The sequence below is a fragment of the Anticarsia gemmatalis genome, chromosome Z, assembly GCF_050436995.1.
Source record: "Anticarsia gemmatalis isolate Benzon Research Colony breed Stoneville strain chromosome Z, ilAntGemm2 primary, whole genome shotgun sequence".
Lineage (NCBI taxonomy): Eukaryota > Metazoa > Arthropoda > Insecta > Lepidoptera > Erebidae > Anticarsia > Anticarsia gemmatalis.
Window position 1 is genome coordinate 12,574,929 of NC_134776.1, and position 24,480 is coordinate 12,599,408.

Sequence of the window (24,480 nt, forward strand, 5' to 3'; positions counted from 1 at the left end):
GAACGTTCTGACAACTCGGCTTTATCACACGTCGTCGTCGTGAACTTTCATTATCAATTTGGTTCGAGCTTGTCAAATTAAGTTCCCTAACTTGCGAAACATGGAGCCTTCATGTCAATAAGCTTTTAAATTTCATGATAACGTACGGTTTCGGATAATTTCTTTGACGTTACATGCGGTGCGCTATGCTTTTAGCCGTGACGTCTAATCGAATCATGCATCCACTGTTGTAATAAAATCCAAAACACGAAATTTTTTCCTCCAATTTTCCGTTTTGTAATAAAGCCCGTTAAATGGAAACCATAGTAATTCTCTCCCCTTATATGATGCTCTGGATAAGACATAACTCAATCCTATCAGCAAATAGCTGCACGCAAAATGCCTTCAACCCTATGAAGTTATTTTAACGCCTCACCGTTGATACAATCTCATAAACCGAAAGTAGTTTTTTCAAGGGAACAGAAATAAGGAAAATATTTTTTCAGATTCGAATACTGAGACATCTTCATAAAATATTACGACCGCTTGCCAAGTCCTCCGTAGTAATATTACTGCCACGTGGGTAGTGCGTACTTATTTTTATTGTATCGAACAGGAGCTCAATACATTTGTCAAGGTCTACGCGATTAAGGTTCCTGCATGATGCGTAGCTATACAAATTACTGACAGATAAAATTTGGGTTACATATTGACAAATTCTAGCTTAACCAGTTCGCGGACTGACGCATGGACGCGATGCGGGTGACAGCAAATTAACGAGTAATGTTAAAGATAAGCATGCTGCAGGGCAGCGTGGTGGACGGGGGAGGAGTGCGGGCGGGGAGGTGTTAGCGAGACCATCGCGTGAAACCGGGTGAAAAGTGACGCCGGCATCAGATGAAATGTGACTATACAAATGGCTCGGCCGAGACACGCGATGAAAAATCACAAAGCGAAATAAATTACGAGTTCAACTCAAAAGTGCTTCGCATGGCATTGTCGAGGAAATCGGACTTATCCTCGTTTTATAACTTTTTTTAAAAACATTAATGTTGTTCAGCGGCTGTGTCGCTCGGTCGAAACTGTCGTTATTTTATTTTTGATTGCAATAGCTTTGTTACACGCTCGGGTATTATGCTAATTTATCTGTACGTTTGACATTCTTTACTGATATTTTGGGTGGCCAGTTTGATGGCATGAACGTTTGAAAATGTATTCTGTAATACAACTAAGTATAACAAACATTCTGCAGTTTAATTTCATCTTCTGAGTAATTAAATTATTGTATTCCTCTTGTGAGAATGCCGGTGCATGTTTGCTAACGTAGACGTGAGTAGGCGTAGCGGCGAGCATGACCGGTCCGCGACATGAGACCGACACCAATTCCCCTGGGCACCGGTCCAGGTTAGAGTCGACTACATATTGTATACCGCGCCTTGAGACCACTCACTCACCCACCATCTCGTTACTTAGCGTGCAATCATAATGAGAAGCTCGTTAATTGATACCACACATGACTACCTACTACACTTACTCTACTATATTATAATTTAATGATGCAAATTTTTATATTATGGTATTACACCATAATTGTTAAGTAAAAATATTTGCCTTCTCGCCTCACTATCAAAGAGTTTGGTAAGTAATCAAATTGCATCCTAAACGCAGTATGATTATGTCGCTATCATTTAAAACTAATGGTTGTTATAACATTTTCCTCTTACGCGTTGATTTAACAAAATGTTCACGAATTACAAAGTGCTCATAATTACAGAACAGTTGTCACTGAGGTACTTTGTATGCTTACTAAAAACAACTAATTGTTAGTTACTCCAGTTAGTATTTAGTTTGGAACAGTACAAACTACACGATAATTCATTGTACGCACAGAGCGTCGCGTACAAAGTGTTAAATGAAAATTTATGAGATCACAGAAACATACATTCACTAAAAACACACAGTTGTGTCAACAATATTTGACGCGCTAATTAATAGGCTTAGGATTGTTTATCCTTTTCTCTCACATGGAATTTAATGAGTCAAATTTTTAAATTGGATTCAGAGTACGTGTTACGAAGTACCTACTTCACAAGCGTGGAATCCACTACTTTTACACTATTTCCATAAATAATCATTAAACCATTGACACTTAGCGTAATGGTAGATGCAAAATGTGCAAGTCGCATCATACCTTTATCGTACCTTAGCTTAACTAACGCCGAAAACAATTGTCCGTTTTAAACACTCATAATACCTTAACTCCTTAACTGGTAGTTAGAAACCCATCGCTATAAGAATCTCGTGGTACTTGTTCTGTACAACTTACCTACATATTTTTATGTAAACTCCTATCCATTGGTTTAAAAGTCAGCAATTGGTAAAAATATCTGATGAATTTCCACTTGTTAATTTAACTAGTAGGTACTTATCTACAAGCGGTGACAATATTTCGTTAGTATTTAATATCAACTACACGAGGTCATAATGAAAACTTTTAACAATATGTTTGGCAAAATATTAAAATCTAAAATAACTTTATTGTTTCAATTAACGCTTTATCATACTTTTACGAGCAAAAGGTAATCTATATGGCTAATCTAAACGACGTGAGTTTTAATGAAAACACGAAAAACAACATAAATAATGTAACAGATGTCTGAAATTATAGGTATCATTCGTGATTGTGTCCGTGTACCAATTTTAAGTTAACAATGCCCTGCAAAGTTTACAAAAATATTGCTTCACAGTAAAATATATTATAGTATAATATTTTTTTAAGGAAATGGTCAGGATACGTAGATAAGGCTTTTTGAAACTATTTTCTGTAAGCTATATATCTGAAGTGTGTGAGGAAACAACAGAGTTTAGGCTTTTAATAAACGTCAAGTAACCTAATCGTACGAAGAAATTGGCTTAACTTATGTGTACAAATAAACAATACTCAGTAAATAACTTAATTCATAAAGTTATAAAAAAATAAATTAATAAGTACCGCAGATGTGAATCTGCACAATGTACATTTCATTTATTTTCACCGCAAATAATATTAAACAAGATTTTTCGGGAGGCTCTCGTACAATCACTCGAAATGCAATAAAGGCGTAGTAATAACTTGTTTAAATCATCGCGAGGAGGATTAATTAAATTCATAAGCACCCTCGTTTGAGAATAAAGATGTGTGGGTGACGCTTTTGGAGTTAGTGCCCTAAGGCTGCTTATACAGTTAAGTGAAACCGCGCCACTCGTCGACTGCTTACTTCAGTGTGGACGTATCCTGTTAAAAGTTTCAATGGACTGAACCGTGCGTCGTATACCTAACTCAGCTAAACCGGGATGTTCAAGTGTTTTAAATCATTACAAGTATGTTTGCGCTTCTAAAAGCTGATGACGCAACATTTAACAGCCACGGTATGTTTTAGACGAAGCTTCGTTAGCTAAATATTTAATCTCAAATATTGACCCGTCGAAAGTATTAACGATGTGCTCCAGAAATCTATATTTAAAGATAACTTACCAGCTGCTTCAACATCGTTAGGTTCCGTGTTATTAAATAATGAAATCTTCGTGAGAACAGAGCTTTGTTACTGCAATTAACGAAGAATTCTGTTTCAATTGACATGATGACGTGCGCGAAATAACTTACGGCTCGTTTGACCAAAAGTACTCCGCGTCCATTCAGCTCAATGACTATCGATATTGTGGCAAATATCACCGCCGGATAATCTTCATGGCTATCGGCATAGCTTTGTGCCGCTATCTGAACTTAATGGGGCAACAGCCAAACGTTGAGCAGATATTAGCTCGGTGAAACCGTCATTGACGCACTTTGAAATTAAACGGTAGTGTACTTATCCATGTAGCTCGATTTGGTTATTTTGAATTGATGCAATAGTTGAAAGGTGTTCTGGGGTATGGTTTGCACTATAGAACGGCATTGAAACTATCGCAAATTTCTCTTATATAAGCGTGTGGTAAAGCGGTTCGTTTCATCCGCGTGTCTGTAAAGCCGGCCTAAGGCCCAAAGTTAAATGGAATGTAACCGCACAGCCCCGAGTAATGGGCACCGGGGCATAGAAGCAAATATACACTATAACATACGGCGTTATTGTCACCGTATTACGTGCTACTATCAGACAAAGATGACTGTAATTAATTATACCAGTAGCATATCAATCACTTCTGCTTGGTAAGCCTGCTGTGCTGTCGATACTAGCATGGCCAATTATTCTAAGCATAGTTGATGTGAACAATGATCCTCATATGGATATTATTCGAATGGCTAAAATATTTTTTTCATCAGCAAACACTAAAATTATATTCAAAATAACTGCAGCACCACTTTGATTATTGTGCGTCGCAGTAATATATGGTTTATGATGATAGCTATTCACAGCGTTAGTTTTATTGAAATAAACAACGCTTTACTAAAAAGCCAACAAAAGCAATCGTTTTAACACTTAGGTAATTCGAGCACCGCTATATGCCAATTTTGATAGCTCGCAAATGATAAATGGCCTCGACCCAAATGAAAATGTTTTTTAAACCTTTTTGCAATATTTTGTTGCGTTGCCCCTAATAAAACATTCGCAGTGCACTCCGGGGACACCAACCAATACAAAACCAAAACTCCATTAAAATTACTTCTGTAGTTTTTACATCATACATTCTGGCTAAAGTTGATTTAAATTATATTCATATTTTCCCTTTTTTTAATTGCAGAATGTTGTAGCCAACAATAATAAAATGTTGCATTCTTTGTAATCGAATGTAGTTTTCATTTTCCAGTTGCTTAAATATCCAGTTTTTAAAGGCCTTTTTCAAGGTTTACCCTTTCGTTAAAATTTTATAATTAGTAAAATTATATAACACATATAAGATTTAAGACACTTGTTGAATGGGGAGGAAGTAAACCAAAACTAACGTTATAATTACTGGCCACTCTGAAACTGAAAAGACGCATACAGATTTCCTTTAAGGGGGAAGAAGAAAGTAAAATAAGTATAAGGTAGTCGTAAGCTTGGAGATAGCTCAGTGGCTCAGACAAACTCGTAATAGAACCGAGTTGAAGACAAGTGGAAAGTTTATGGAACGTCTCAGAATTCGCGATAAAAATCTCTGCGTTCTACGTACTCGCTAAGAACTCGTGATATCATTATTTTTGGAAGGGTTTGTGATGAATATGTACTCCAAACGACATCAAAGGATATTTAAAGATGCAAACCTTGCTGAATGTGACCCAGAACAGTCAATGGTTGGTTTGTCCCTTGAGCACATAACTTGCACTTGGAATCATTTCAATGCAAGCATACCAAGCGATCTTTGTGTAATGATCTCACTATATTCTCGACTAATTAGGCCGTTGATAATAATATAATGACATGAAAAGATGACTTCATGCGGAAATGGATGAATGGTTAGATCGGTTACTATTATAATGTGTTATAATCCGGATAACTCCCTAATTTGAATATTACAACAAGCGTTCAAATAAAGTTCATCAATATAATAATGCAGGTTCTACGTAACTGTATAATGTTCACATTCGTTCGTGGCTGTCTGATCGGGCGTTGTCGATTTTTATCGGACAGTAGTGTTGCATTTAAATGGTACAATTCTCTACAGGGGAATAGAATGCCGGTATCAAGTACTGCAGGAAATAGATATTTTAAGTTTTTATTGGATGTGCATAAAATTGACGCAGTGTAATTTGCCAAAATGTGCAGGAACATAGGTAAAAATTTGAAAGCTCTATTTCAAATTACAATATTTTCAGAATATTGGAAGCGGAGATAGATTAATTGAGTCACATGAATTAAAATTCGAGCTGACCAATTATGATGGCGGATATGATTAACCATTTGAAAGATTTTTTGCAAAAAGCAGTGGAATGTTAACCATATAGGAAAATAATTGTGACATCGCTGAAAAACTATGAGCGGAAAGCTGCTATAAACCCAAAGTACTTTATAGCGATGCCTTAAAACAAGAATAATAATAGACGCGTTTATTTATATCTCGGACAAGTGCTTGCCAAGTGTAGGTACACACACTTGGCAAGCGAGCGCGTCTATGAAATAGTGCTCAAATCTTCCATGAACCGCTTTATTTATTGAAAAGCAAGTAAGAAAGAAAACTTTAGTAGCAGTTCCAACTAGTTGATACTGCTGTCGAATATGTTAAATAATGTATTGGTTTAACTCATTAATCTCTCACTTAGTATCATATCGTTTTAAAGTCGAAGACTAGTCCAATCCAAGCAAAATCATTGCCACACTGTCTAAAGAAATTAAAGGCGTGTTAGATTTGCTTACAGAATATTTCCACATTCATATACTTATTATAACATTACATAACAGTTAATTTCCACCTTTCAAGCTATCTGCGTGCAAAGTGAGCGGCATTGTAAGTATACCACATTTCCAATATGATATAATATGATATGTTGATAAAAACACAAAGAGCTTTTGAAGGATAGAATAATTTATAGTAGGCCGTATCATTTGAACCGTGTTTGCTTGGGAGCAGTAGACACAATGACCGCAGTGGCCAGATTGCTTACGACCGCAATCTTCTCATCACGACCTATGTTATCCCACCAATAGAGACGTAGTATATCCAATGATACCTTATATTCGAAGGCTTAATATATCAAAGATCTGTGAGGTTTTGTTCACCTTGTCAGTTATTATTGGTTATAGTTGCTACATAATGAAATAATGATACGACTCAATAGCTTACTAACTATTAATTTCAATTTGATTTATTGATTAATAATTTACTGTAAACTTGTCCCCTAAGTATCTAACCATAATATTTCTAACCTTTAATACCTTTAGAATCTTCAAGTTATTTATTTGCAATATAATTACCTCTTTACAACATAAGAAATTACTATAATTTTTTGGTCAGTAAATTACTGAATTAGTCGTTTTAAATGATCCACAATAACAATTTTGAATCTGTTACTAAAGGGTCCCGTCGAGAAATTATATCACAAAAAGTTAAAAATATAAATGTTCGTAAACGAGAAGTAACAATTATTTTCATTTCTCGTTTGGCCGCATTTAGTGACACTGTTCTAATTTTGCAGCAGAGCTCACGTCCCTTGTCTGGGTCGGCTTTTATCATGACTGAAATTTTTCATACTGGTTCATTTTCACAACTAACATTCGCTAACTACATGTATGACTTTTTAAATCCTAACGTCTGCGGTTGAAAGTCCTGTGGGGAACCAATAACTAAACGTTGTTTGAAGTTTTTTGATTGCTTTTGTGAATATGTAAGTATTTTATAAATAAGCTAAGCAACATGAAATGATAAGGTTTGTTAAGAAGTAAGGATAATAAAAGTAAATAATTTTTTAATCAATCGATTGTTAATCTTTAATTTCTATCAAATCAAATCAAATCAAATCATTTATTTTTGCAGAAAGCACTGTTACAAAGATGTTATAGGTATACATAGTTTCAAGTGTTCCTACCATTGAGTGGCATGCAAAAGAGAATTGAAATAGCATTGTTATTAACTTATTACATATTACCTATGAAATACCATAATTTAAATGAATAATTAATTAAATTAAGCTTAAAGACAATAAATTCAGGCACTTATGTTAAGAAAATAATACTATTTAATGTCAAAAATAAATAGAAATACTTAGCAAATTAAAAATTAAATGTCAAAGGATTATGAAAATTAAATAATGAATACCAAAATTAAATTTAAATGTCAAAGGAATGAATTATATTAGAATTTATCATTAAAATAATCATTTATAGAATAGTAACATTTTTGTTGTAAAAGGGTTTTAATTTTTTTCTTAAATAAGTTCAGATTCATTGCCTTTATCTCTTTAGGTATTTTATTATAGATTATAGGTGCCTTATGATAGATACTTTTATGCATCAGAGCAGTGTTACATTTGTTATCGATTGATCGATTGCAATCGATTGTTAATCATTAATTTGTACTATCATCCATGGGTCTGAATAGATTATGAATGAATATATTTTTTTACCACTGATCGTAATTCACAGTGTACGAAAAAGTTTTGAAATTGCTTCTCTTGAGACCCTAACATTTCCGTGGCGGCTGCCGAATTTCCGAAAATGTTAAACATCTGATTCAATAGAGTCATTATTTCCATACATCCAATTTGAATCAGGTCATGTTTTTTTACTTTCATCCGAAAATTATCAAAGAGTTCTATGAATACAAATCAATAAGATTAGTCATAACATTCAGTTGGTAATCCTCAGCCGCAACACATTACCTACTGACGCTGGATTCATAAGCTTTGTCTTCCGTGAATCAGAGCGTGAAGATAACAGTACGTAATATCGTTTTTACCTATGAATGTAAACAATGGTGACAGGTCACCCGTGCAATATTAATTATTGAAAACGGATGGCCTCGCACCAATCTAGTATTATCGGCTAAATTGACAGCGGTAAGTCAGAGTCGATTTCAATAAACATTTTCTACTGAAATATTACACTTTAAACGGATCTCAACCGCAGTGAAAATTTAAGCCTTAAATACCTTTCAACTTCATAACGATTCGACTAAAAATGACAGGGCTTAACGAAACTGCACCATACGATACATCTCTTTTCCTTTATACTATGATTTAAGCTTTATTAGAATACCGTTGTAAACTTACTCAATTCAGTTCTAAGATTGGACTAAGCAGCGAGACCATGTTCGTAGTAACGAAGCATCGTTATAAAGACAGTTACCTTGTGGGAAGGAAAAATATTCTAAGGACACTAAACAATCTTCATCGTGGGTCTATTAACTTAACAATTGATCTACTGCCGCTTTTTTTATATTTTTTGCAGTTTATTTTCACCGCTACTATCGCTAGTAGGTCACTTGAAAAAGTAATGAGATTATTCCTAAGAAGATAAATTCTGAAGCTTAACTCAGCTAATTAGTTACTATCGGAACTGTCTGCTGACTTAAAACTTTAACAAAAAGTTGCCGCTATTGGTATTATAAAGGACTATGGGCAAAAATGTATGGGCTCCGTCCCCACCTACCAACAAACATGGAACTGATACCAACGTGTTCATAAAGTGCCCCCTATTTAATTAAAATCCTTTGTTTTTGATAAATCAGTGGGAATATATATTTAAAAAAAAAAACAATTTGTAATTATTATTTAACGTATATTTTTATTTTACATTTGTAAGTTATTTTAACATTATTGTTATATTACAGTACTAACTCATATGTATAATAATGTCCTCCTAGCCGATATACGGCTACGGCGGTCAGTTTCATTGAAACTGGCCATCTGTGCCGGACTTTGTTTATAGTGTCCAAGTGTGTGCACAATACACAGGTACACTCTCTATTCCATCACTCTCATAGTTTGGTGGGACGGATAACCGACACGACCAGTGAGAGGTCAGGCGCAGGACCGACGGCTTTACGTGCTCTCCGAGACACGGAGGTCTTCGACCTCAACTTCCTAACTCCGGGCAATCTCTAGGAAATTCTTAACAGAAAATCTCAGAAAAGACTGTTTGGCCCGACCCAGGATTCGAACCCGAGACCTCTCGCACCGCAGTCGCATATACTACCGACCGCGCCACAGAGGCACTCATATGTATATACTTATATCATTTCCATTATATGGTTAATACATGTTATTGATTTCATATTTCAATAATTATTTTTACTCGTCAATTATAATGCTGTCTAACAGATGCGCTGGCAGATTAAAATCTGATCAGATCTAAAATCGTGGGTTGGAGAGCGGGGGGAGGGGGTTATTTTGTACCCAGCTATCTTTATGTGCATGCGGCGTCCGCCGCTGTGCACTAATTAATAAATAAATGAGCATGTATTTTGGAATTAGTCGTCAATAATACGTTAACGAGATATTTGTTTAAACGTAAGATACTATGAGAACCCCATGCATTTGGGCAATGACGCCATAGTATAAAAATATCGTCTTGCCAAGATATATCAATTGAGCTACATTTCATTTTTGTTGATGGGTGGGGACGATTCCGCCCATAGTCCTTTATGTTAGACAAGAATTAGTAGACTAACAGATGATAGCGCAGTCTTTATAAACAACCGTATGGTCCTGATTTATTTAAGATACTGCATTTACACTGTAGCACACACCTTGTGTCTGTATATAGTTATACATATTATTTAAATGACCTAGGCCACAGGCACACACTCACATCCAATCCAAATTATTCACATTCGAAACTACCCATATAAAAATAAAAGCGAACTTTATTCGCCTTTAGTTGCACTAATGTTAAATGATTATAAATCTTTTCTCATTTTTTGGTCGCTAAATCTTAAAAGTATAAGTTCCTTAGATGACCCAGGTGATTAGGAACCTTTATCACTTTTGACCTGCGATAATACTTTAACTCGGCGCACTCTCGCAAAGTAGAGCAATTTTAAACTTCAATCATGATTACAAACTTTCGCTCATCAAACATTTTTCTCAGTGGCTTTGGGTTTGACACGTCCTCACTTAGCTCGTTCATCCTTCATTTATCTCAAATATGTTTGATGAGTTGCTTTTAGATTTAATGGGAACTAACGAGCAACACAAACTTAGGTATTATTAGTTAGCCGAAGTTTTAATGTAGGGTTCCGACGTTACGTATTGTGTGATATTGGCGGTCATTGAAATGTAATTTTCGAAACTTAATATAACTTTGTTTGTTTAAATTGTTAAACAGCAAAATGTACACCTTCCCACAATTTTATAATTAATCAGAATAATAAATTATAACTTATATCCATTGCCTTATTTTATTACAAATTGAGCTGTTGAGAATCTTAACCACGTACCTATGATATTTCTTCTATGGATATGTTCTTATACTGTGTGAACCACATGGTACTTATTGCCGTCCACCGCCGTCTTTATCGCGTCTAATCGTCTAGTCTGTATAATAATCAACTTCTAAGCAAAGTGAAAAATATGTAGGTACTTTATATTATTATTACAACCGAGATAATTTTGTAAGCGATAATTTAAACAACATAAATCATTGTAGTTCACTCCAGTGCTCCTTGTCCCGAAACAACTTAAGGGAATTGGGACTCAAAAACATCAATTACCAAATATATTATCCAGAAACAATTCATATACGTGTATGAACTAATTTGATAGCGATATTAATCATAAACGGGGACAGCGGAGCAAGTTTATTGCGTTGTCCAAACTTGTGTATCCCATGTATCCAATAGAACTTAATTTAGATTGCTTAGTTGAACGCCTTGGCTTATTGAGAATATTATTTGCGAAGTGTAACGTATTAGCAATGTTTTCGGCTAAGTGTACTTTATAAAGGCAAGCTGAACAAAATATAATATATGTTCGGCGTGACTCCGACGACCGACTTCCAAAAGTATTTTTCCATTTCAAGTGAATTCGACCGACACGCTTAGAAGTGAATCTGGCTAGTTTAGCCCCAAGAAAATAAAACGCAGAAGGCGAAATATATACAAGGGGCATTTACAAATTGAACGCTTTGTGTGTATAAGCGTATTTTTGCCAGAGTACAAGTTAAGTGCTGCAGGTGTATTTAATAATATGCGCTCGCCGTAGTTCCGTATTTTTTTTAAACAAATGCCTAAGGAAACCTAAGCATACTCGCGCTAGACCAGCCGAAGCATTTGAACCTACATTTACACAAACCCATTTATTAGTTAGTTATACATTAGACAAAGACATTGAACAAACAAACCAATAAACCGTAATCAGTGCCATTAAATGTTACAGTTAGGAAGTGCAGTGCGCTAGTTAATTGTCTTCAATTGCCTTACAACGACAAATTAAACTAACCTTCTTGAGAATCTTTACATATTGTAGCTCGTATTATTTTTTATGTATTTATTCGAGACATGCAAAGCTATGGGGATTTATTAAAAACTTATAGCAGATTTTTGTGCGTGTTTAGTTATGTCTTTTTTATAAGATTCATCTGTATAACAGGATTAAGCTTTAATAATATCTTCCTTCTTCGTTTACTCGTAATAGGTCATCGATACTTCACTAATAGTTGGTCGACGTAAAGCAAGATAAAGGTGAAAATGATTTTCACGTAAGGAGCAAGAAAACTGAAAACCCAGATTCAAAATGAACAGTGCGGTGCATCCTAGTAAGACTTGCCTCGTTTAGTGACGATAGTTTGTATGCCACACGAGTATAACATAGCAAAGCCTTTGTGTTTGTCGCTTTACCATGATTCGTCTCCAGTATTCTACAAGCTTTGAAACCGTAGCAATATTCTACCTTACACTTTTCAGTTGTAGGTAATTGATGGGACCGTATCTTGGCTTAGATTTAAAGGATAAAACACCGCTCTTAACTTCGAAGTTTTGTGATCAGTGAATAGCGAATGTTGTGTACTTGGTTTATGTTGTTTTTATTGTAATGTATATCTGAATGAAGCTTCAACTTTTGGCATTTTGTAGCTACTCATACGAGTCAGAAACATGAGTTACATATTACTTAAAACAAGGAAGAGATTAATTTTATTGCACAGAGCACAATGCGGACATATTTCATTACAAAGTTGTCAAACTCAAAGCACAACTCATTTCAAGCGTCGTGGACCGGGAGTGTGAAATGGAGTAGGCATTTTCATTGAAATTTCAATAAGAATATGAGTTTTCATTTAAGGCTCGCATACGACACGCGTTTTTCCTCCGTAGATGATATCCACTTATCTAATGCAATTTATCATTTTCAAATGAGCTTTGTTAACGTTTGTAGGTTACGCGGTGGCAGTACTCGCGTTTATTTGGAAATCAACGTACTAGGGAAATGTGTCGAAAACATTTTTCTTCGTAACGTTTGTTTTTCAAGTAGATGAAGACAGATATGTGATGAATTCATTATTATTATCAATTCTTATTTTTATGTATATAGTGACTGATAGCCGATTATTTCACTAGTTAAGCGTGAAAGTATTAAAATGTAAAACGTATAAGAAAGGCTATTACATTAAAACGTTTTCGTTTAAAGTTGACAGTGACATAGAACATAAACGTGCCATGCTAACACTAATTTAAGTGGAATTAAAACAAACTAATGTAGATTGTAACGTTCGAGTTGTGCTATCAGTGAGCTTGGCACGCTAATTCGTGATTGTAGGTAGACGTTAAAAGCCCACAAATGTTTTGCTGGCCACCCTCCAGATACAATTCCTAAGCTGCTTACTGAACACATTAGAAGTTTGGTGCAATTTTGAAAGCGAAAAACAAAGAGCGCTTCTAGTTTTTGTCGCATAATGCTTCGAGTTTTCGGATAAAAGTAGTTAGTTTGTCGAAAAAGGATGTCGTGAAAAGTGTTCTTCATTTATCCGATCAATAAGCTACGTAGAGATAGCAAAATAATCAGTATTTTCCGATTTCAAGAAGCATAGTTTATACATTTAATAAATTAAATAAAGTTTTAGTCAATAAAGGATATACCGCAACTTACTTTCCTAAATTAATTGGTTTCTAAATTAAAGTCGACAATGGATGTATCATATCAATGATACACTTCCTATTCCCACTTGAATTGCAAGTCAAGGCCAGTAGACTCCATCGACCCGTGTACAAAATCTATTAAACTATTCCTTCAATTTCCGTGGTCCTTAATTAAATAGCATCGCTTCGTAGACCTACACGTAGCCTTGACTATAGTGTATGATATCCTCGATGCAAACCACACGTTCAATACGACGACCATTTGGTTGCATCGGAAGCCACATGATTGATTCGATAACCTAACCAGAATAGCAGATCATATCGCCACCGAGGAAATATGTATTGAATTCTTGGAACATTTTTGCTTTAGAAATTGATACTATTTTGGAGTAGAATACAAGAATTCATATTAGAAAATGAGGAATCAATTTAGATGGTAGTGAAATATTGACGGTGTTTTATTATTCAGGTTTTTGATATTTCTCGGCGTTCTTTTTCTATACGTAGACTAGAATAATGAGAGAAATTCTCAGAACTTACTTTCGGCTGGGCGAGTAACTTTCTGCAATAATTAAAGCCGTAAAACCTCAAAATTTAATAATGAACCAAAACAATGTCGTAAATTCATACATCGGAATGTAGTACCCTATTGACATAAACATAAGAACGAATAGGGGTTGATAATGAAAACCACGTCGAACTATCACTAAGCAGTGCATTCACCTAACTTTGGCTGAATAAGCTACAATAAACTGTGAGTTTATGCGTCAGTGCGACGCGCGACGGTTGACTCGACCGTTCCGTGCACGTGGCAGCCCTACCGACATTGCATTAGGAAGCTGTTACATTATGAAATAAAGATCTCTCTTATGTTTTTTTTGTGACAAAATCCAGTTCGGTAATATTTCATTGGAATCACAATTTTATGACTGAATAAGAGATAAGAATAAGATAACAACGACGTTATCGATTTTTTTATAAGCGTTTAGTAGTTATTCATCATTACCAGTGCACGAAACTTCTTAAATGTGATTAATATAAAATGATTAGTCGTCAAAATCATTAAAATGCATTTTAAATCATATATTTTTTATGCCTCAAACCCGAAAAAGAGTATTCCCGTGCATATTAAACTATGATTAATATACAACCCCATTTTCAATACTTACAGAAAATTAAATAAAAAGTTGATATTTAATGGCCTGTGATCCGCGTTAATACTTGATTATCAGACTTTATTCAGGCAATGTTCGAGGCTCAGCTGCAATGAAAAATTATGCCTTTTGCGGCTTTAAACCATAATAAGAACTCTCTCTCTCACATCTCTCTGAACATATTATTATGCACATGACTTTTGTCAATGTATTTGTAGTCAGCCTTTCTCAAACTATTCAAATATTATGTTGTTTAATCTATAACCTTCTCATAGACAAAAATTAGAGCCTAACGCGCAAAAAAGATAAGAATAAAAAAAAAAGGTTAATTACAGATTGAGTCTAATTTAATAAAATTACCTATACTTACTATTTTTTAAGACATTGGACGAAATAATTTTACGAAATATCAAAAATTAGACATACATAATACCCGCGTGGTAAGCATGGATGAAAATAAATATAAGGTGAATCATACAAAAAATATCTTGCTACAAAATAAAACGAATCGTTGTTGAATTATTTCACGCGCACCACAACCCTAGAATTCTTTCACAGCAAAGGGTGTTATGGAGCTGTTACATTATCAAATAAATACGACCATATTTCTCTCGACGTAATAAAGAGATACGCGATGAAAGAAATATGTAGGCATATGAATATGAAACATTCACTACACTGCGGTTCCGAATTCGATTCCTGAAGGAGACATCATTTTAGAAAAATGCTGATGCTTTTCGTTCTATATCTGTGTTGCATACAATAAGTAAAGTACCTACCTACTCGTACGTTTTTCTAAAGAAAATACGCCAACAGGCTTTTCTTAATAAGAAACTTAGAAGGTTTTTGTACAAATCTGCATGTTGGTTAAAGTTAACATGTTTATTTACTGAAACCAGGTAAAAGTGGAGAAATATACGACTTTATAATTTGTGGCAGCTGAAACGAGCGGCTGTCTCGCCGTACACTCGGCCGTGCAACGGATCGTGTTATGATTATACGCTAACGTTAACGTGTGCAGTGCAACACGTGCCCAGCCAATAGACTCACTAACGCCAAGCGTGACAATCTGTTTCGGAACCGCTCGGTAAGACCCGGAACTATTCGGAACAAGTCACAAACGTCCGTTGATCCAACGTGTTCCAACAACTTTTTATCGACATGTTAAGTACGGTCTGCACAATTGTGCCATCTGTCACGCACCTACCATGTTTTCGTCACTATAACTTTACGAGTCTCCAGTAATTTACACTAAACCCCATACATTTATTTGACATATGCCAAGAACGCGTTTCTTCAGCTTTAGGACCGGTCAGCAGCAATATTTTTGGTGATATTTTTATGATCGTCCAAATAAGGTGATAGAATTTTTATGTTTACACGCTATAACAAGAGTGACGTAACAGAGGCGTGTCTGCGAATAACATTCTGACAAATCTTTGAAGATATACCTCGTCCCAGTAGACGGAGCGCTGTAGGGCAACTCATCTCCTACTCACACATGTTTCAATTAGGAATGTGTAGTTATGTGTGTAATGTGGCCGGGTTGTTCTCTTATAGTGTGACGATTCTGAGCATTAAGTATGGAGAATAAACGATAAAACGTTTGTGTTTACATTTTAAAATGTGAAAGGCGCGTGGAACGCGAGTGGACCGGGGCAACACGTGCGATAACATTACCGGCTGATAGCACAAAATAATCCCCTTAATGCGTAAAATAAACGCTAGCTGCATTGACAACGACTGATTAAATTAATTACAATGTGAATGCGCAAGTGAAACACCATTGACATTGTTTGTTGTAAAAATTTATTCATGTTGACACTTGAGTCAATCGCTTCCAATTTATCGTTCGTAATGACAATTGATATTTTTGAAACAGCCGCCTTTCCAAGCAATTACTCGTATTGTTTACGCAATATTTCATTTAAAAGGCAACCCTCTGTTGATACTTATTAAATGCAATGTTTTACCGAAATAAAGTCGAAATATAATTTCTGAAAAAACTTTTATCGTATTGTGTATTATTTATTCGTAAGCCAATGGTTAACAGGTCAGCGAATAATTCTTCTTCTGTTTTATTTCGTCTGCGATGTAACGACCACAACTCATTAAGTTCAGTGATTTCATTTAATTTAACAAACTGCTTCATTGTCTCGGAGTATGTTTTGTGGTTGAAAGTGCATTTGGGATTAAACTATGAAAAGATCATTTATACGTTAAATTTTATTGTAATAATTAATTGTTATTTTATATTTTTAATTAATTAATAGGGATGCTATATAAAATCATGGAAAGGTAATTATCCGTCAGAAATGGTTGGAATCTGTTTACTCGTCTACATCAAAGCCAAATTGCTGGAATTTGTGACGTCACTCATGCAGCCTCACACGTCACAGAAACAAAACCACACATCATGCAGATAATATAAGAAGTATTAGGAAATGTAAAATATAGTGGATCCTGCTTAATAATGATTTACATAATGCATTTATTATGGAAACCCTCCTAAACTCAATTGAATATATGATATAATAACTGTCCAGATACCACGTTTTATCCATATGAAGCAATTGAAAGATTTTGTATTTAATAGTACAAATCAATAATTTTAACAACATACGAATTTCTGAGAGTTACACTTACAACCGCAGTAAAACGGTATTTTCCATAAATGGGTGGAAAATGTTAGTTACAACATTCCTAACGGTATACCAAACGACTGAAAAAAAGCTATCAGTCAACAGTGTGTATCTTCATAAGCCCTAAGCACACGAGCTTCATAATACTTCATGTAATTCAAGGCTCGCATCTCGTCGAATAATTTTCAATTTTTAAGGTTTGCGTGCGTGTATTACACGAGATGATGAAGGCTTTGTTCCTGTTTTAGAGGTAAAGAATAATTTGGCAAGCGTTACGCGGCGTACGTAAGTATATACTCCAATCTGTTGAGAACGGGCGCTTCCGTTCGCCTCGCCCCGCCTCGACGCCGCCGTCGCAGCGCTGACATACACCCCACATTTATTTACACGACACAGATTAATACCACGTCATCCGACACATATCCACTGCGAGACCCAGCCATTCTCAATCATATCGCCATACAAAACACTCAGACGGATCGCTCGTGGCGACTCGCCTCGCTTCACTAATCAACGCCTAATGATCACTTATCTAAATGTACTCTTTGTTACCCGACGTATTCTGCCTCCACTCCCTTGTAATGTAGATTTTACTACGACCTGCTAATCTGTTCCTCTTAAGCTTCGCGAATGATAAATTTTAAATAACATCTAATGATGTTTGAGCAGGTACTTATATAATGTACGTATTGCTTCATTGTATTCCCTCGCGAACAGGTATCGTTTAAGTTTGGTATTATATAAAGATTGCATGGAAGTTTGTAAGTCAATATTTTCATCCATTTGGGCTTAATACGTCTTGCGGGAAAATAAGGGGCTCGAGTGTGCTTAAAATTCCAGGAAAATTATTTAATAAAGGGAAAATATTCTCGGTAAATTCTTGCGTACTAATGTGTCATAAGTGAGTATTTGATTTGAAGTAGGTACGCAATAAAGAAAATAAAGTGAAAGAAAGCCAAGTAGTAAAGAAAACAAAGACCCGCACAAATAGAGATATATTGAAAAGGCCAGTAATAAGAAAGAGGCAATTATATTAGCGAGATGGGAGGCAAGTGATATTAACAGAGAAAAGCAAACCGATACCGATAATTCAGTTGACATTGGTGCTTGTCGAGACCAATGCTTAATCTGTTATACCAATTAATAAGCAAACGTAATCCAACGGTCCGACCAAGAAAGTAATTAACCAAGATTAGTTCATTATTATCTATTAAATAATATTTGTTTTGGGTAAACGATAATCAAATAATGGAACTGCTTATTTTTGTATGATTAACTTTTATTCATTCTATACGAATTCAAGTTCCATAGTCCATGATTTCTATAGATTTACCAGATTTTGATAACCACTAATTTTTCTCGAGCGGACGTCAAGAAATAGATATTTTTAGTCAATTGATCAATAAGATATTTCGGATAAAAACCGATGTGCTCTGAAATTTGAGCCGGGTCTACAAATTCTACAAAACCATTTAAGAGGGCTGTCTGATGTCAATCATATTAAAACCTCAACGAGGTCCGAGGTGATAAGACGAGATTATAAACTTCCTAAGAAACTTAAGCAGAGAGTATTTATGTAAATTTTCTTGATCAGTTTTACGATACTTCGGATAGTATAGATTCGCGAAAAAACAACAGGATCCTCTCTTTAGGAAAAGATTATTTAGAAAACCGAAACGTGTAATATTGTTCTTTCCTCCTAAGAGAATACCGTGTTCAGATTTATAGACTTATCAATCAAAAGTTTGGCCATTGTTTCCCGCAAACTTATTGCCAGGTCACGGGATATCTAATATATTTATGACAATACAAAGGAAACGAATTTAGAAAATCTCGTTAAAGGTGTGCTCAATATTTCATCGCTGTCTTTAGAGTCTGATTAATTTAATCATTTTAGCAATAAAACGCCTCCATTGCGCCGGTCTAATTATTATATAAGGCTGCGATAAGATCATCCGAATAACTCTTCATTAACTGCATTGAAATTGAGGAAGAAAGAACACCGAAAAAAGGTTTACAAATCAAAGATGAACCAGTACACAAAAAACAAACAAGCCTTCATCCACGTGGATTAATACTTACTGACAATCGTTTAAGCGTAATACTAGTCTAGTTAGTTAACATGAATCACCCTATGGTATAAACCATAGCTACGAAATATGAGTAAACTTATGTAAGTAAAATTAAACTAAACAAAAAATACCTAACCCATTTGCTAAATGTTTTATTTGTAGGTAGGCATTCTTTTCCCCAACAAAACTCTCGAATGTAATCCCTTAAAAGAGTTACGTATTTTATTCCCGGCAATAGAAAAAGAAACGTTTAGATACAATTGTTACATTAGCACTAATTTTCCAAAGGTTATAAACTGAACCCGAACATTAAAGACATCTGTTGGTACAACGTAAAAGAAAGTTCCCTTTGACCCGCGCCTATTCACGTTACAATAAAAACTAAGCCGTCATATTTTCTTCGTCAAAACCTTTTACAGGCTGGTATAAAAGTCGAAACAAGTAACCCCTGAGTTCAAGGCTTATTTCGCAAAGCCGAGTATAAGTTAGCTGATTTTGAAAGCGGTTATGTTTGAAGTATTACCGTTAGTATTCTGCGACGAGTCGTTTCAAACTATCCTTTACGTGACCGCTTTGAGGCAACTAACAATGATGAATAAAAATTTCCACATGCGCGGTTGAATTGAATGTGTGTCGCAACTTCGTTTCACACATGCTACTATGTAACCGGCGCTTTCATTATTCATCGCTCTGCTTTAAGGATTTTATAATATCATAATATTTTACATTAACATTTTAAATAAAAGATACATTCATAAACATTACATTTAGTTTACGCTTGAAAGTACTATTAAAATTCCATTTAATAGGCACTACAGATAATACCTTAATGACAATATTGTCCAAACTAATCACAACCTTTATTCGTGATCAGCCAAACAAAACGTGCTTATATATTTATTTTGAAAATGAAGCCACATTACGTCAGAAAACGCGTTTTCAATAATTGGCACTTAAAAAGAATTAATGTCAGAAGTTATCTTGTTACGCTGTAATTAAAATTTCGACAGCGTTTTTTCTTTTTCACTTAACTTTTACTTTACTGGTTAAAAATGCTTCACGAACAAAGAACAGAATTAAGTTCTATTAGCTAAAACCTATTTAAAAACCGACTTTGTACCATCTCAGGTTTGTATAACTTGCTGGACCGAATAATTTAAGTTAGTAAGGAGTATAATATATTTAAGCCTTGAGTCTATTCTGGAGGAAAAAATTACATTCCAGCGCGCAAATATTTTACAAGTCACCGAACATATTTCATAATGAAAGGTAAAATGAAACAATTGTCATAAAAAAACAGGATTAAATTCGCATATATTTTAGGTTTGCATAACATTATTTCGGAAACGTGGAGTCGTAGAATAAATTACTTGATATCCAAAAGGCGTCTCATGAGACTTGAGTTGTGTAATGCTAAAAAAGCGTCCTTTTCCAAGGCAACGTTTATTTCAATAGCCATAAACCAGAAATCTGTTCAGGTTTACGATTTAGTAAAATTCTTAGGACTCTAAAGATTAGAAAATTGGAATTCCCAATGTAAGTAGTATTCGTATTTATTTTGATTAGTTTTGTTGAGTTGTTATCCTTAAACTACTACAAATAAGGCTGAGAGCTGAAGGAAAAAATAATTAATAAATATATGATTCCCTGAAGACAACTTTCGGCAAACGTAATACCTATTGAGATAGACATCCAACTAATCTCGGATGGTACAATAGTTTGAGCGGCGACCGAGGTAACTATTAACCAATTCGCAGCTGACACATTAAATCCGTAATATGACAGTTTAGACCACAAAGGCTTGATATTAATAGTAAGTAAAGACGGATAGCCGAAGATAGGGATGAAAGTTATACAAATAAAACAAAATAGATTTGATGTAAAAGACGTGATTAGGTTTTTTCTTTAATGTCGTGTATTGTCAGCTAGCGGATTTAACCAGCTATAAAATAAAAAATAAACCGCATCACTTATCGTTTAAACTTGTCATTCTAACATAATATCTCCTGAGCTGCTACTTAATTTATAAAAGAACAAAAATCTATGAACATTCACATCTTCTGATAACGTATATTTCAACAAATTCTAGATTTGGTTGTGCAGAATAATCGAATACGTATCGCATTTTTCTTAAAAAATGTTGGCTTAATACCAAAAATTGTGAAACTACTATCCAAAAAGACCAAAATAATAGATGCAAAAGCATACCGCATATACCGAACAGAGGAGAAAAAATACAGGACTTTACAAGGCGACGGTGGCGCATCCATAAACCAATTGAAGGTTTACATTTTATCGACTATGGAATATCAGATCTCTAAAAGCAATAACGATTTGTTGCAAAGCTCGACCAATAAATCCATATTTTTCTCGAGCCAGACTAAGGCTATAAATTTCATACCGGAATACTATGCCCACGCGTATGCTTGCAAAACAATAAATTGCGAATGCCCGCCGCACACTCTAGTCATATTCATAAACCAATGAACGGCCAAAGGTTTTATTTAATCTTGCACCAAATTATCGCTTAATGGTGTAATGATAATGATATTCACATGCTGGTAAATTTATGTACTATTTTCATTCAACCAATATTTTTTTAAACGAGTATTTTATGAGAAACCATCGTCATTTTAATCTCTGATAGGCAGAATTAACCGAACTCGAACAATTATACCTAAAAGATCATACCAATGAATTGTCTAGAATAATAGTCTTACTATCCAGGGAAATCATATTCTCGGCAAAGTCACTAACGTAAGCCAGTTTTAAATAAAACTTAGGACATTAATAAAGATCCACGTAAATATTACCACAAGAGTTAAACTATTAGACAAGGGTAAAATAATGTGCTTGACTAATAACCACGCAACTCATCTGCTCTTTCTTAACTATTACAATTTTAAAGTCAAGACATGTTCTGCTACACCTGTCTTAAAACGTTTTAACACCCTTCAAAGAGAATTTGAACATAAAGTATTAATGTAAGGTATAGAAGATACCTTTCAAATTAAGTGTAAAACGTCTTGTTGGACAAAGGGACAGTGTGACTGACATTAGTTTAACTTTAGTGAAATATGAACGTTTAGTGCAATGAAGATATATTATATTCGATGAATTATAACTAAAAATCGTTTGAATTATTCTGTGAACTAACATTAATAAAAGCTGTACCTTGCATAAGAACTTAGTTATAAAGTTTCACAGAATAAATTATTAAGTGATACTAATTTTACACGGAACATTGAAATTAAAAACTAATGATGGAATTTAATAATTCCACAGTTATTAGAAATGCACAAAATATTTTTACCTAGATACAGAACGGGCAATATATCTTTTCTCTCAAACCCTAAGCGCTATTACCCGCATCATAAGCACTGAATTTTACATATTTTAAGACCTAGCCTACTACAATAGAGCAAAATAAACAGTTTTCTAACAAACGTTTTCCGTTGCAGGTGTCGTATTCGATCAGAACACTGAAGAGATCCAGAATGCTTTCAAGTTTGCAATGGTTCAGCACTCCAACACGAACCGGAGCCGGCCCGAGTTCCAGCTGTACGTTGACATCATTAACACAGCTGACGCCTTTAAGCTCTCCAGACTCAGTAAGTACAATGTGCAATGATTTAACACTTTACATTTGGGATATTTTATCGAAAAAGAAGCCTGACTGCAGTGTGGTGCAGCGGCAGTGAATACATCTTAGGTAATATCGACCCGATAAGCATCTTAGGGTTTGGTTTGTTTGGCCCAATACGTTTTTCTGAGGTTTTTGGGTAAGTAATGTCAGAATATATCCAATATCCTTTGTATTAGGAACTACATCATACTATTATTTTAGAGAAAATATCATATTTAGGATCATTCGATCCGAGAAACTTCGCACTAGTATGCGTTTTATGCATTGCAAACTTTAGAAGTATAAACAATTACCGCACATTTATCTGGTCTTAATGAAATCGCTGCCGAGACTGATAATTGGCCTTAAAGACATTTTTATCGATAGCACGGTTGAAAATGTTGTTTTCCACAGTTTTTTTCCAACTGGGGTCGATAGCTAGTCAAAACGGATTAGGCTTAATATCAGGCTTTCCACCGAGATATTGCTACCAGATTTTCATAACTCAAATAGCTTACGGTCTAATAGTTAGGCTGGCTGCGGGAATATTCCTGAGCAACGACTTACCTCGATATTTGTTCCAATTGTTCATTACTTTGCCAGAATAACGATTAAATTATTGGTGTCATTATAAATTTAAAAATTCAAAGGAAATAACATATATCGGTTTCCCGAAACCACAGGACAAATATAGATATTTTTAAATAAACTTTTATTTATACAACCTGAACTACCAAATCTGAATGATTTTGCAAAATATATATTTTCATTTTACATTTAATTCGAAATGTTGAACTTCGTCAACAAATATTTACGCCATAAAAGTAAATAGGTTTTCATTTTTCGTTACATTCGTATTTCTGAGTAGGATTTCAATGATTTGTTTTAAAATAAATAAAAAGCGTTTTAGTGATTTGTTTTTGGGGATTAATTTAAACTTCAAAAATAAAATATTTTGTACTTTATTGCTATTGCAGTAAAAGTTCAAAATATTTTTATTTTTAATGCAATGAAAATATTTTTAGAGCCAGTTTCAAATACCTATTAGGCATTATCTTAATGATTTGAATATTGATTATGCAAGCCAATATTAATATTAAGTTTTGTAACATAATGTTTTGCCATTTAATTTTAATTAAGTACCGTTGGAGAGTTTTTGCTGTAACGATTTCTGATTCTTGCAGTGTTGTCTGAGGTTCTTACTTACAGACCTAACTTAAATAACATTAATTCGAAGATACCTGTTTAGACAACGCAATGTAAAGTATTAATAGTAATGTTGTGACCATCTACGTTGATAAGCCATTTAATTAAAAGCCTAGCCACTTTAATAAACGCCGCGGTTATGCGTTACATACTTCTGAACGTATTTCATTAGTATTGTACTGATTTAAGTTAATACGATCGATACACAAACTTTCAAAAATAAATTGCCTCTCCGCAAGTTTATCTGCACATAAAAATCAAAATAATCGCATTTATTGGACACAAATGTGACCGGTTAAACAATATGGTAGCCATTTATCAAATTTCAACCTTACATT

At 34.6% G+C, this 24,480-nt stretch overlaps 1 protein-coding gene across 1 annotated transcript in view; it reads left to right on the forward strand.

Moving 5' to 3' along the window:
• LOC142986579 (glutamate receptor 1-like) overlaps positions 1 to 24,480 on the forward strand; it is a 133,536-nt gene that overhangs the window by 48,278 nt on the left and 60,778 nt on the right. The window contains exon 2 of the mRNA XM_076135088.1: positions 22,773 to 22,922. Coding sequence (XP_075991203.1) covers positions 22,773 to 22,922 — 150 coding nt within the window. The remainder of the gene's footprint in view (positions 1 to 22,772; positions 22,923 to 24,480) is intronic.